The sequence below is a fragment of the Fundulus heteroclitus genome, chromosome 6, assembly GCF_011125445.2.
Source record: "Fundulus heteroclitus isolate FHET01 chromosome 6, MU-UCD_Fhet_4.1, whole genome shotgun sequence".
Lineage (NCBI taxonomy): Eukaryota > Metazoa > Chordata > Actinopteri > Cyprinodontiformes > Fundulidae > Fundulus > Fundulus heteroclitus.
Window position 1 is genome coordinate 8,655,070 of NC_046366.1, and position 11,826 is coordinate 8,666,895.

Sequence of the window (11,826 nt, forward strand, 5' to 3'; positions counted from 1 at the left end):
ATGAGAACATTTACACTTTATACTTACAGTACACTTTTCTGATGATACAAACTTTTTCAAATAATTGATTACTATTTAGTCAGGTAATATTACTTTTACAAAAGTAAAGGGTGTGAATACTTTTTCACCTCCTACTCAGATCCAAAACGGGAAGGTAATTGTTAATGTTACAGCAATTTAAAGATTTCCAAGTATATAATTTCTGCTGCAGCATATGCATCTGAAGGAGCATCCCAGCCATTTTCGTCCATAAGGAGAATGCAAAACTCAAAACAGTTTCCTCACAGGCGTACTGCCCTTTTGGGGTGCACTCCTCCTTGCCAACAGCAACATCCTCCTCCAGAACAGGTTGGAGTTTGTCCTCCGCTGCATACAGCTGTGGCATGCTGAACATGAGAACATGGCGTCCCCCAGCTATCCCATGGGCGGGCCTTGTTCTAATTAGGTGTGTATTCCATGTTTTTACAGCCTTGCCCAGTTCATCCCATGCCAATAAATATTCAATTCATCTGGTTCAATTCAATTCTCATGATGTTGCGACTTTATTCTCGTAATATTATTTCTTTATTTGTGTATTGTTATGACTCTAATTTTATAATATTAAGACTTTATTCTCATGGTGTTGCGACTCTATTCTCATAATGTTATGGCTTTATTTTTGTATTGTTATGACTTTATTTTCATAATATTGCGACTTCATTCTCGTAATATTACGACTTTAAAAAAAAAATCTTCTCTAGCCTGGCCCATAAATAGCCCGCTGTCTTTTTTTTTTTTTTTTTTTTTTCTTTTTTCTGGCAGGCTTCTGCATCTGCTGCTGGAGAGAAGAAAATAAACATACGATAGCATCTTTAAAGTCACGAGACGTTCCGGCGCGGTTGCCAGGCGGCGGACCAGGGGGCGGAGCCTAGAGAACAGACGCCAGCCCGTGAAGGAGCAGCAGGAAGGCGGAGCTCTTCGTCTTTCAGGTCTGCCGCTCCGTGGAGGCGACGTGGGGCTGAACTTCTCTGACGGCGGCCGAACCCGGTACTGTGTCTCGGCTGCAGCGTAGCGGACTCCCCGGGAAGCTTCTCGCTGTCTTGGTGCTCGGTCGGGGGAGGTAAAAATGTCCACCGTGAACTGGAAGCCTTTCGTTTTCGGCGGGCTTGCCTCTGTGACGGCGGAATGCGGTGAGTGGGTGAGGGATGTGTAAGGGAGGCCGTGCAAGCGTGGGTGTTTTGTGTGTGTGGGATTGTTTTATTTTATTTTTTTTTCCCCAAATCTCGGTTAGGAAATAAAGTAGTGAGTGTTCAATGCTGTGCGCCGCAGGCACTTTCCCCATCGACCTGGCCAAGACGCGCCTGCAGGTCCAGGGCCAAGTGGGGGACATCAAGTACCGTGAGATCCGCTACAGGGGCATGCTCCATGCCATCATGAGGATCGGGAGAGAGGAGGGGCTCCGGGCGCTCTACTCGGGGTCAGTGGGTTCATTGATATGGTTGCATGTGTTTCATATGGATGCGAGATGAAAGTGCTGCATTCAGGCTACACCGTGTGCTTCCTCTTCCTGTTCCTTGTAAACCAACCTCTCTCTCTCTCTCTCTGCATTGTTGTGTTGTCTGAGAGAGTGCATCTTTCCTAGATCCTTTGGTCAATGCTTTCCTGTAGGAAATGTCACACTACAGCTTTGATCCTAACAAAGATGCGTTTTTTGCAGCATTGCCCCCGCCATGCTGCGCCAGGCCTCCTATGGGACCATCAAAATTGGCACGTACCAGAGCTTCAAGCGACTGCTGGTTGACAGGCCCGAAGGTGAGCGTTCAGCTTCTGTTTTGCCCTTCTCCCTCCCAAAGCCTCAGCCTCGCAGCAGGCGGTCGCTTTCATGCATGCACGCACATTCCTGTTGAAGGTCACAGGTGTTGAGCGTGACACCGTGTGACCTCTGGGTCCCGCTGAGATTGCGTCATAAAACCAGTAGCTCCACTGGAAGCTGAGGCTGTGTGTTTGCTGGGTCGGGTTAATCCACAGTTAATATCTTGATTTTCTTCCAGATGAGACCTTGTTGACTAACGCGCTGTGCGGCATTCTGTCGGGAGTCATCTCTTCCTCCATTGCCAACCCCACGGATGTGCTGAAGGTACGTGGTTATGCTCAAACGGGGGCTGTGCCTGGTCTTGTTTGGTGTTCCTTAAAGCAGCAGAGCGGGTCGGACAGGTCTTTGATCCCCCAGCAGAAAAACGCGCTGAAATCTTTGAGTGGAAAACACAGCAGTCTGGCTTAGGAAGCGGGGCGAGGTGTGGCGTTTTGTTTTACTCTGCAATACAACCTCAAACTTCAATGTAATTAATTTGATTGACTAGCAAAGAACAGGGCCTGAGATAGGGACATGGAAGGGAAATGTTCCCTTCTTCTTTTTTTTTTATTATTTTTTTTTTTTACACATAAAAGTCTGAAAAGGCACGCATTTTTTATATGACCCTCTTTACTCTGATAAACGCAAATAAAATCTAGAGGGACCAGTTGACATCAGAAGTCCCCTAATTGGATCCCTTGTGTCCTCTGTAATCTCAGTATTAGTCCAGCTGTCCTGGGAAGAGCTCAGGGGTTCGTTTGAGGGCATCTGTGAACACAAAAGCATCACGAAGACCAAGTAGCGCAGCAGACGGGTCAGGGAGAAAGTTGTGGACAAATCTTAAAGCATAGCTAAGGGATAAAACAAAACCTCAAGATTTGAACCTCTTAAGAAGCACTGTTCAGACCACCTGATGTCTAAAGAGTATGAAAGTCCTGCGGCGGTCCACCTGAACCAACAGGCTGGACAGGAAAGCTACGAGTTGTGCGCTCCAGGAGTCTGCCGTTTATGGGAGAGGGGCACGAAGAACGGCATTCTGGAAAGAGAGCAATTAGTCGTTTGTTTGCAGTCTCTCAAAAGTCATGTCAGATGCCAGAAATGTGGAAGAAGGTCCTCAGGTCTGATGAGATCAGGAAATAAATCAATTTTTCTTCTTTTTTTTTGCCTACGGGCATAATGCAATAAGCGGGACCACTGGGTCTTCGTATTATCCTGAAGACATCATGCCGGCTGTGAAATGTGACGGTGGTGGTATCATGCTTCATCTTCAGCAGATTCAGGGAAAACTAGTTGTAGTTGACTGGCAGATGGAGAGGGCTTAAAAACAGGGTAGTCCTGGAAGAAAACTCCAAAACCTGGAGGGACGGTTTAGCGTCCAGCAGGACAAAGACCCTCAACGTTCTACAATGGCTACAACTCCAGTCTCCAGGGGCTGTTGCTGTGTAACATTTGGCCGTGCCCCCTTGCTCCACGCACGCTGAACGAACTCCTCAGCATGCATTCAAGTTTTAGCAGGTTCTGCTGACAGCCTGGATATGTGAGTCAGGTGCGTTGAAGCAGGGGCTCGTCTAAAGTCTGCAGGACGGCGGGCCCCGGAGTGCTGCAGAAAGGATGTCGGTGCATGTCAGAACGGACCAGTCAAAGTCCAGCTCTAAGTCCCATAGAACGACCGTAGCAGCGCTTCAGTGTTGATGTTCAGAGGCGTTCTCCATCTAATCTGACTGAGCTTCAGCTATTTAACAAAAAGGAACGGGCAAATATTTCATTTTATTTGGGGAAAAACAAGTGTTAAATCCATGTATCTTTGTTTCTCTATTGTGCGTTAATTTGTGCTGGCCTGTTGCATGAAGTCCCAACATTGGCAGTGAGGCGCCAAAACGGGAAAACGTTCAAGAGATATTAATACCTTAGGAAGGCAGAGCAGTGGGGCGAAAGTCAAGTCGGGGCTATCGTGACCTCACATGTGGTTTATTTGTAGACTGACCCCTGACAGGCCTAACATAGCGTTCTGTAAAGGATACGGGTTGGTGAATGCCGACGCTTATCTGCTCTCTTTTCTCTGAGCTCCCTTTGGCGCGCTGACCTTCTGTCTGCAGCGAGTGTTTATAAGATTAACACCCCGACGCTCGCTTCTGCAGGTTGGGAACATTGTGTTTCAATGGGGGGGGGGTTGTTCTGCACGCGCTGTCCCCGTCAAATCATCAGGGAGCTGCAGGGAGACGTGACGGTGGTGGTTATTTCAAATCACACCCGCAGCGTGATTCCAGGCTGGCGGGGAGGAAATACGGTATCAGCTGTTGTATCCGACGGCCTTTTTTTTTTCTGTCGTCTTCCCCCAGATCAGGATGCAGGCTCAGGGAAACGTGATCCAGGGCAGCATGATGGGCAACTTCATCAACATCTACCAGCAGGAGGGGACAAGAGGATTGTGGAAGGTGGACTAAATGTTGAAAACGAGAGAATGAGGAGTTTCGGCGCTCATGACCTTCGGCCGCTTGAACGTTCGTTTTTTTCTGTCTTCGTTTCAGGGCGTTTCTCTAACGGCTCAGAGAGCGGCCATCGTGGTCGGCGTCGAGCTCCCGGTCTACGACATCACCAAGAAGCACCTGATCCTGTCGGGTTACATGGGCGACACCGTGTACACGCACTTCCTGTGAGTCTGAGGGACCTGCGGGCTCCTCCCTCCTCCAATGCGCCATTCACAGAGGTTGTAAATTAGAGCAGCGGTTCCCAGCCCTGGCCCCCTGGGGACCCCCGTCCGGCATGTTTCAGGCGTCTCCTTGCTGCCACACTTTAAATGAGTGGCTGGATTCAGAGGCTTCTGCAGCACCACAGGACGTCGTGCAACCATTTGACTCAGATGAGCTGAGCAGAGAGACATCTAAAACATGCAGGACAGGGGGGTCCCCGAGGAGCAGGGTTGGGAACCACTGAATTAGACGGCTAATAAAAAAGAAAAGCACTCATTAAAGTAATTAATACAAGTGAAAGCCACGTCTGGGTCTGTCCCATCAAGATACTAACCTGACGCCGCCAGATAGATTTGCTTCGCATATACATCTGGAAACCTTCCGTTGAAGTAATTTTGGGAAGGGGCGAAAATACTGGTTAGCTGATTGGCCTATGTTGGTGATAGACGGGCCAAATAAACCAATCAGATCAACGAAGTATATGACGTACTCGTCAACATGCTTCGTCGTCGCTCGTAACCACAAGCCAAGCTACTCTTGCTGCTGCAGGTAAAGGCTCGTTAGCTCAGCAAATAAATACTCTGTAATTCCGATAAAACTTGCTCGATAGCCACGCTAACGCTAGTTTCATCGGCTGAAGCCGCCATGTTCTTTAGACTGAACTGTCGCGCTTCCCGTTGCGTCACACCTCAACCCGCCTCAAAGCCAACGCTGATTGGACGTTCGTTTGGTGAACGGCTCCAAATTTTCTTTAACAGAGAGTAGCCAGACTGATCTGCGAGTGAAACCTTGAAAGCTCGCGAGATCAGGATGGTCTCACGAGGCTATCAAGATACATTGAAGTTTGAATATATGTGGGAAAGTTAGGGGTGTGAATAATTTCCACTCTGCATTTGGTGTGATGTTTAGTTTGGCTTTGGGAACGGCAGCGTTGGTAGTTTTTAGGATTCAGACACCGTAGCGCCGAGCAGCCCCCATGGGTATGTCACTAAAGGCCGTCTCTCGTCCATTAGGTCTAGTTTTGTGTGCGGCCTCGCTGGGGCTTTGGCTTCCAATCCGGTGGACGTGGTCAGGACACGCATGATGAACCAGAGAGGAGTGGCTCTGTACCAGGGGACACTGGACTGTCTACTGCAGGTGAGTCAGAGGCCTGCACCGGCTTAAACTCGCCGTTCCTGTCCTCAAGGCACACGCCATCCCTCTGCAAGGGGGGGGATCTGTCATCCTGACCGCTCGCTGGTGTCAACATTTTTTTTTGTAACGGCCCACTTGAGGACGAGCATAGCTCACCAAACACAAACAGCGGCCAGCTTGAGTCTGACAGCGCACTAGTTTTCACAAGCGCGTGTGGTTGAATACACACGGGGGGGTAATTATCGCAAACTGTTACAGACTTGTAAAAACGGCCGTGTAAGTAACATTGTTGAGGTCCAACTTTGCAGACAGAGCTGTTAGAAAAAGCCATTTTCTCTATAGACTCTTCTTCCACTGTTGAATACAGGCAACTAGTCCAGGTGGTGCGAGTATTTTAAACCGAGCGACGCAGAGCTGAAACATTAATAAAAATCTGAATTAGCTTTGCAGTGAAATCGGCTTTCTCGTCCTCTACTCGTTATTTTGGTGCCACCTGTCACAGACTTTAAGTAGGTCAGTGCTCTGCAACCAATAGGTGTTAATTTCTAAAAGTAGATTTATTTTTAAATGTTGTCAGGTTGCATTAATAAAGCCCAGCCTCAACACCATTTAGGATTAAACATTTATTAGATCAAATGTCTGTATCGAAATAACAGCACTTTAATGTAAAATAAAGATGTGATTCTCCGTCTTGGGACGACCGCACAGGTTCTTCTGCAGAACAAGTTAAGAACCGGCTTGGAACCGGAGCTGCTTTTGTGGGGAATAAACCCGATCAGTGGCCTGGAAGTGCTGGGGTTTATGTTTAACGAGCAAATCAGCCAGTGAAAAAGGGTTGGATTTAGTTTTTCGGCCACACGTGTCTTCAGTGGGGACATTTCTGAAGAGCGTCTGCAGCTCAGCTTTTAAGCGTCACGTGTGTAATGGTTGTAGCGCTTTATTGGGAGGCTGTGAAAACTGAAGGCGGTGCAGTTTATATGTGTCTACTAGACAGCTGGTAGATCACCGCCGGGTTTTCTGATATCCAATCTGAACTTGGAGCTCAATCTGCTCAGTAATCTTCAAAAAAAACCCATCAATATCAGAGTTGGTGTTGCAGCGGAGCCTGGAGGAAGATGCAGTGTCGTCCCTTCATGTTGCTGTTTTACACATGCTGGTGCTTCAGGAGGTCATAGTGACTGGATGTAGCTCCGTTTACGTAGTTACTGCAGCCCTCAGTGCATTACTGATAAACCTGTTGCTACTGGCAACAGGGAAATATTAAAACTCACACTTGCGGGCTAATTTGGATTCAAACTGGACATCCTTCTTGCTGTGGTTGGATGTAAGAGAGAAAATGCAGCATAGTTTCTCTTTATTTGCAAGAGAACAGAAGTCGGTGTAGTCTCTGCTGTGTATGGGAAACTGTAGCTATTATAGAGACGCTGTTTTATAATGAGAGAGCTAAAATCTGAAAAGGGAAAAAAAAATGTTAAACTGATAATTAAAAGTCAGACAGTAAGTAACTTAAACATTAATTATAGAGTATTGTGAAAGATGGGTTTCTTTATAATAATGTTCTGCCATGCATATTTGGACCTGTTTAGACCAGCTTATGCATGCCCTGTCAACAGGAACTTTCATATAAAGTTTTGCGGGTCTGTGACTTTTTCTGTGTTGAGATGGAAAGACGGACAAGTTTTTAGAGTAATATTTTATGAAAATTAAACAAAGTTGTTTTTTTGTTGTTGTTTTTTTAACTTCTATGAAATCTCACTATGACATCAAAGGCAGCTAGCGTTGCTGGATCTTTAGACAACATGTCTATCCCCTATAGGTAGATGTGAGCTTAACTAAGATTGATAAAAAGCAGTTATCATTTCTAAAGGCAGAACGTCATGACAGACTTTACAGTACTCTGAGCAATCTGCCTGGTATCCACTAATACTTTGCTCTCTCTCACTTTCTCACAGCCTGAAGGAACCGCAGACATGTCGCCACATTTCTTAGGAAATACAATTTCCCTTTAAATCGCTTCTGACATCTCGGTACTTCCTCTCACTTCATTTTTAAAAACCGTACTAATACAGAAGGTTTTTAACCTCAGGTCTTCATGTAATAAGGCGTTCTGACTGAAGTGTAATTTTCAGCGCAGCTGGGTAGCTCTTACAGAAGATGCATTTATTGTTAAGAAAAAAAAATTGTATTTTTGAGGTTCCTACCTTCAGGTCTTTGGTCAGGATCGATCAAGCTGTAGATCTATTTAAAATCCGATTTCTATGTTCATCAATCGGTGTCAAAATGTGATTTCTTTTTATTTTTTCCCAGCATATTAAGCTCAAATATTTGTGAAATTTAATGTTTGCCTCACTTTTTAACTTCGAATGACGGAAATCCCAGAGCAATGCAGTGTCATTAGTTAATTTTATTTCTTCACTCTTATTATATAATAGTATAAAGTCCACCTGGTTTTTCCAGAAATTCTTTAATTTTCCAGTTTTTAATCTGACGGAAAAAGTTAATTTTTCCTTCATATAAATATTCTGCTTCACTTGGACCCAGTCTGACCTCTTAGTAGCTTCTCTCTTCAACCATTTCCTAATGGTGGCTTTTTCACCTGCCACCAACATGATCCTAAACATACATTTGTCTCCTGATTCTGTTAATGTTTTGTTCCCTCTCCCCATGCATAAGATGTTAATTGTTAACGAAAATTTCACCATCAAAATTTTCCAACAGATCTCCTCCCAGTTCTCATAACCTCCTTCCAGTCTCTTTTTGTCCCGTTTCTATAAGCTGTGCTGTTCCCTTTTACTTTTTCCTAACCTATATACAATTTAGAAAATAATTTTTTTGCCAAGTTTAATAGGTATGCTAAAATTAACAGCTTAATAATCCCTGACTCTGGCTCATCTAAATTAGTCTTTTTTTTTTTTTTTTATTAATTGCTCGGTATACCGCCTCAACAGTACGTATCTGCAGAAATCCTATTTATTTGATCCATGCTGGTTCTTTATGTCATCAAACCCTCTTATCACCTTCCTCCTAACTGGAGCTTTAAAAACCCAGTTGAGTCGTAATCAATTATGTCTGGTGAGACATCTTCTTGTCATTTTGTCATAATAGCAGCCAGTAGCCTCTAGATTAAGGACGTTAACTGGCCTTGTAATTAGTGCAGTCCAGTTTGTCCTTTCTTTGCTTAGGATAACCAAAATGAAGGCTTACCTCCAGGAACGTGGAGTTTCTCCTTTCTTTAGTACCCACATAAATGCATTTTTAGCAGGCGGATTGATTGTTTCCTGAGCAGTTTATAAAGTTCTGAAGCTATTGATCTGTGATTGGAGTCTTGTTGGTTTTTGACAACTGAGATTTAAGAGTTTATTTGACCTTTTGTAATTTCTTTTTTGTCAGCATCCAGTTTTGATTCGGTAAATTTAAAAACTAATGTATGTATCTGATCCCTTTTGTTAATTTTTGCTTAGGAATATAATTTTCTGCAATATGGTTCTAAACATTTTTGGATACCTTCTAACTTTTTTTAAATCCAATTAGAAGAGGGGTCCCTGATTTTGCTGATATTGTTATTTGCCACTTGCTTTTTAATTTTTCTTTCACTAATTTCTGCCAGGACTTCTTGCTTCCTAAGATTTTTTTTTTCCATATACAATAGTTTATTTTTTCCTGCTTCTAGAATGCAGTTTAACTCTGTTTTTATTTATTAGATTTTGTAACTATACAGTCGTAGTAAGCCTCCAAAGTCAGGCTTTTCTTTCCATTAACACTTCCAGGGATATATATAGTGGGCTGCGATCTGATAATGCCCTGATCCTGATATCACTATTTTCCACTCAATCCTTAATATACAAATCTAAATAAAGAATATATATATATGTAACCAGGTTACTCTATTTTCTGCCCCTAATGAATACATATCTCCCCTCTTTGCCTAAAGCTTTTCAGATTAAATCCTCCCTAAAATAATAATGCCCCCCCCCCCTGCCCCCATGCTACTATTGTCTATTCTGTATGAAGAATAAATCATTTGGCCAAACCAGTTTATTTTTAAGCTTTTCTTGTTCCTTCTCTGTCAGGTGAGTCTCCTGCATTAATGCCACTCCCACCCCCTCCCGTCTCAACTCCCCCTCTCAGACTCCTCAGAGGTGCAGGTGAAATCCTTTTCAACTTGTTTTTTTTTTTTTTTTCCTCCTGCAGACGTGGCGCTCAGAGGGCTTTATGGCACTCTATAAAGGGTTCTTCCCAAACTGGCTCCGCCTGGGACCATGGAACATCATTGTATCCTTTCAGCCGTCTGAGGTGGCTGCTGCTCTGGTTAGGTGTACCCTCTGGGATGAAGTGTGTTCCAGGATGTGGCAATCAGCTGAGGCAGGTTGTGAAGTACAGTTATGCTTCCAGTAAAGTACGGCATTCAGAGACTTTCTTTCTGGTGGGAAAGATTAGTTAACTCTGTTATGTAACCCCCTGAAGCTCACACCCTGGTGGAGGGAGCGCATGAGACCCACAGCTGGCTGGAGAGTGAACACAGCATTTCATTGAAAACAGAAATAATTTTGATGTCTTTGTTTATTTCTAAAAAGTAATGTGGATATGAACTTATTTCAGCAATTTAGGTAAAAAAAAACTGGGGAAAAACTTGCGTATTCCCTAGATCTTCCCTTTTTTTATTTAAAATTCAAAATCTCGTTCCATGTTCTCCTATTCTCCTTCACTCCATCTCAGTTCTTCCTCACCTACGAGCAGCTGAAGAACCTCAACGTGTGACTGAAAGAACGTCAGTGAGAAGAAGAAAGGAGCTTCCGCCCAGAGACGAACGGAGGAGAACGTGTGGAATGATGGTGGATCCTTAGGGGAACCAGCAGGGAGAACGAAATCCAGTTCCAGTATTACTCCTGGCTCTACGTCTGTTTAAAAGCCTGCGGTAAATGTGAAAAGGACTGTGATACGAATGCTGACACGGCTTCTTGTACTCCATGCAAATGCCACTTTAAGGCGTTACACCATGTTTGTGCTCAGACTCAAGCCAACTGCTTTGTAAACTGTGAAATTTTCCAATTGGAGAAAGAAACGACAACACTTTACATTTCATTCGGAGGCTGCTGCTTCAGAATTGCCTCTGTTATGGTGATCAGAATGCATGCAGGCTTTTTTTTTTTTTTTTTTGAGCCTATTCACATAAAGTGCTTTGTAAGCTGTGTGCCTTAGCCTAATTAGTGGTTCAGGCTGGTAATGCTTGAGCTGCACGTGGACTCAGACTGTTGGACAGCCGCTGTGACAATCGGCGTGATCATTCCCTTTTGAAAAAAAAAAAATACAAACAATCTAAGGTATTGTGGATTTTATATCTATATTTGAAAATGGGGAGCTCTGTGTATGGAAAGTTGGACGTTATTTCCATTGGTCTCCCTTGTGTATTTACAGAGTAAAGGGCCAAGAACAGAATCTGGTGTACTGTAACTTTTATACATGTATATGACTCAAATACCAGAGAGGTTACATAGATGAGACATTCATCACATGTGCAGGAGAGGTAATTAATTGTCTTGCAGCTTGATAATGCCGAAGTTTGTGTTTCAGCTGTCACTTAAAAAAATCATCACATATGCAAACTTGCATATTAAAAACTTCATGGTTTAGCATGACTGGGTCAGATCAGGCAATTCCTACAGCTGCGTCATTATAGCAACCTTTCAAATTTGCTTCACTCCATGTTGTTCCGTTGTGCTGTATTTGCACGCTTTAAGCTTCCATTGGGAAAGAAATGAGTATGTTTGAGTTGCTGCCGCTTCTGCCAAAGTGTAAGCCAGTGTCATTTTGTAATACTAAGTTTATTTAAATAAAGCTGTGGACTTGTATATTCAAAATAAAAAGCATCAAAACTCGTTGGCTCTTCGCTTTACAGACACTTTGGGGTATGCTGTAGTGTAATTCTGCACAGAAGGGGCCGGGGCGGTCACCCGCCCCTACATACATGCTGTTCAAACCAGATATTTACATATATGTGTAGTGCCTAGCAAGAGCCATGACCTTCTTCTTTTTTTCCTCACTGTCTGACATCAAAAAGGACTAAACTCGCTTTGGTTCAATTAGAATGACCAAAATTATTTGTATTCAAATGTCAGACTGAGCGAGAAGGTTCAGTTTTTGCTTCAAAGCAGACATACATTTCATTCCTTT

General features: G+C 43.9%; 1 protein-coding gene across 1 annotated transcript; it reads left to right on the forward strand.

Moving 5' to 3' along the window:
- The first annotated feature begins 933 nt into the window (after window positions 1-933).
- Window positions 934-11,531, forward strand: LOC105930258 (kidney mitochondrial carrier protein 1). Its single transcript, XM_012868376.2, has 9 exons — window positions 934-1,169; window positions 1,309-1,456; window positions 1,697-1,791; window positions 2,031-2,116; window positions 4,171-4,266; window positions 4,360-4,484; window positions 5,535-5,658; window positions 9,847-9,927; window positions 10,372-11,531. The coding sequence occupies exons 1-9, from the start codon at window positions 1,106-1,108 to the stop codon at window positions 10,411-10,413; spliced, it is 861 nt and encodes a 286-aa protein (XP_012723830.1). The 5' UTR covers window positions 934-1,105; the 3' UTR covers window positions 10,414-11,531.
- The last annotated feature ends 295 nt before the right edge of the window (window positions 11,532-11,826 follow it).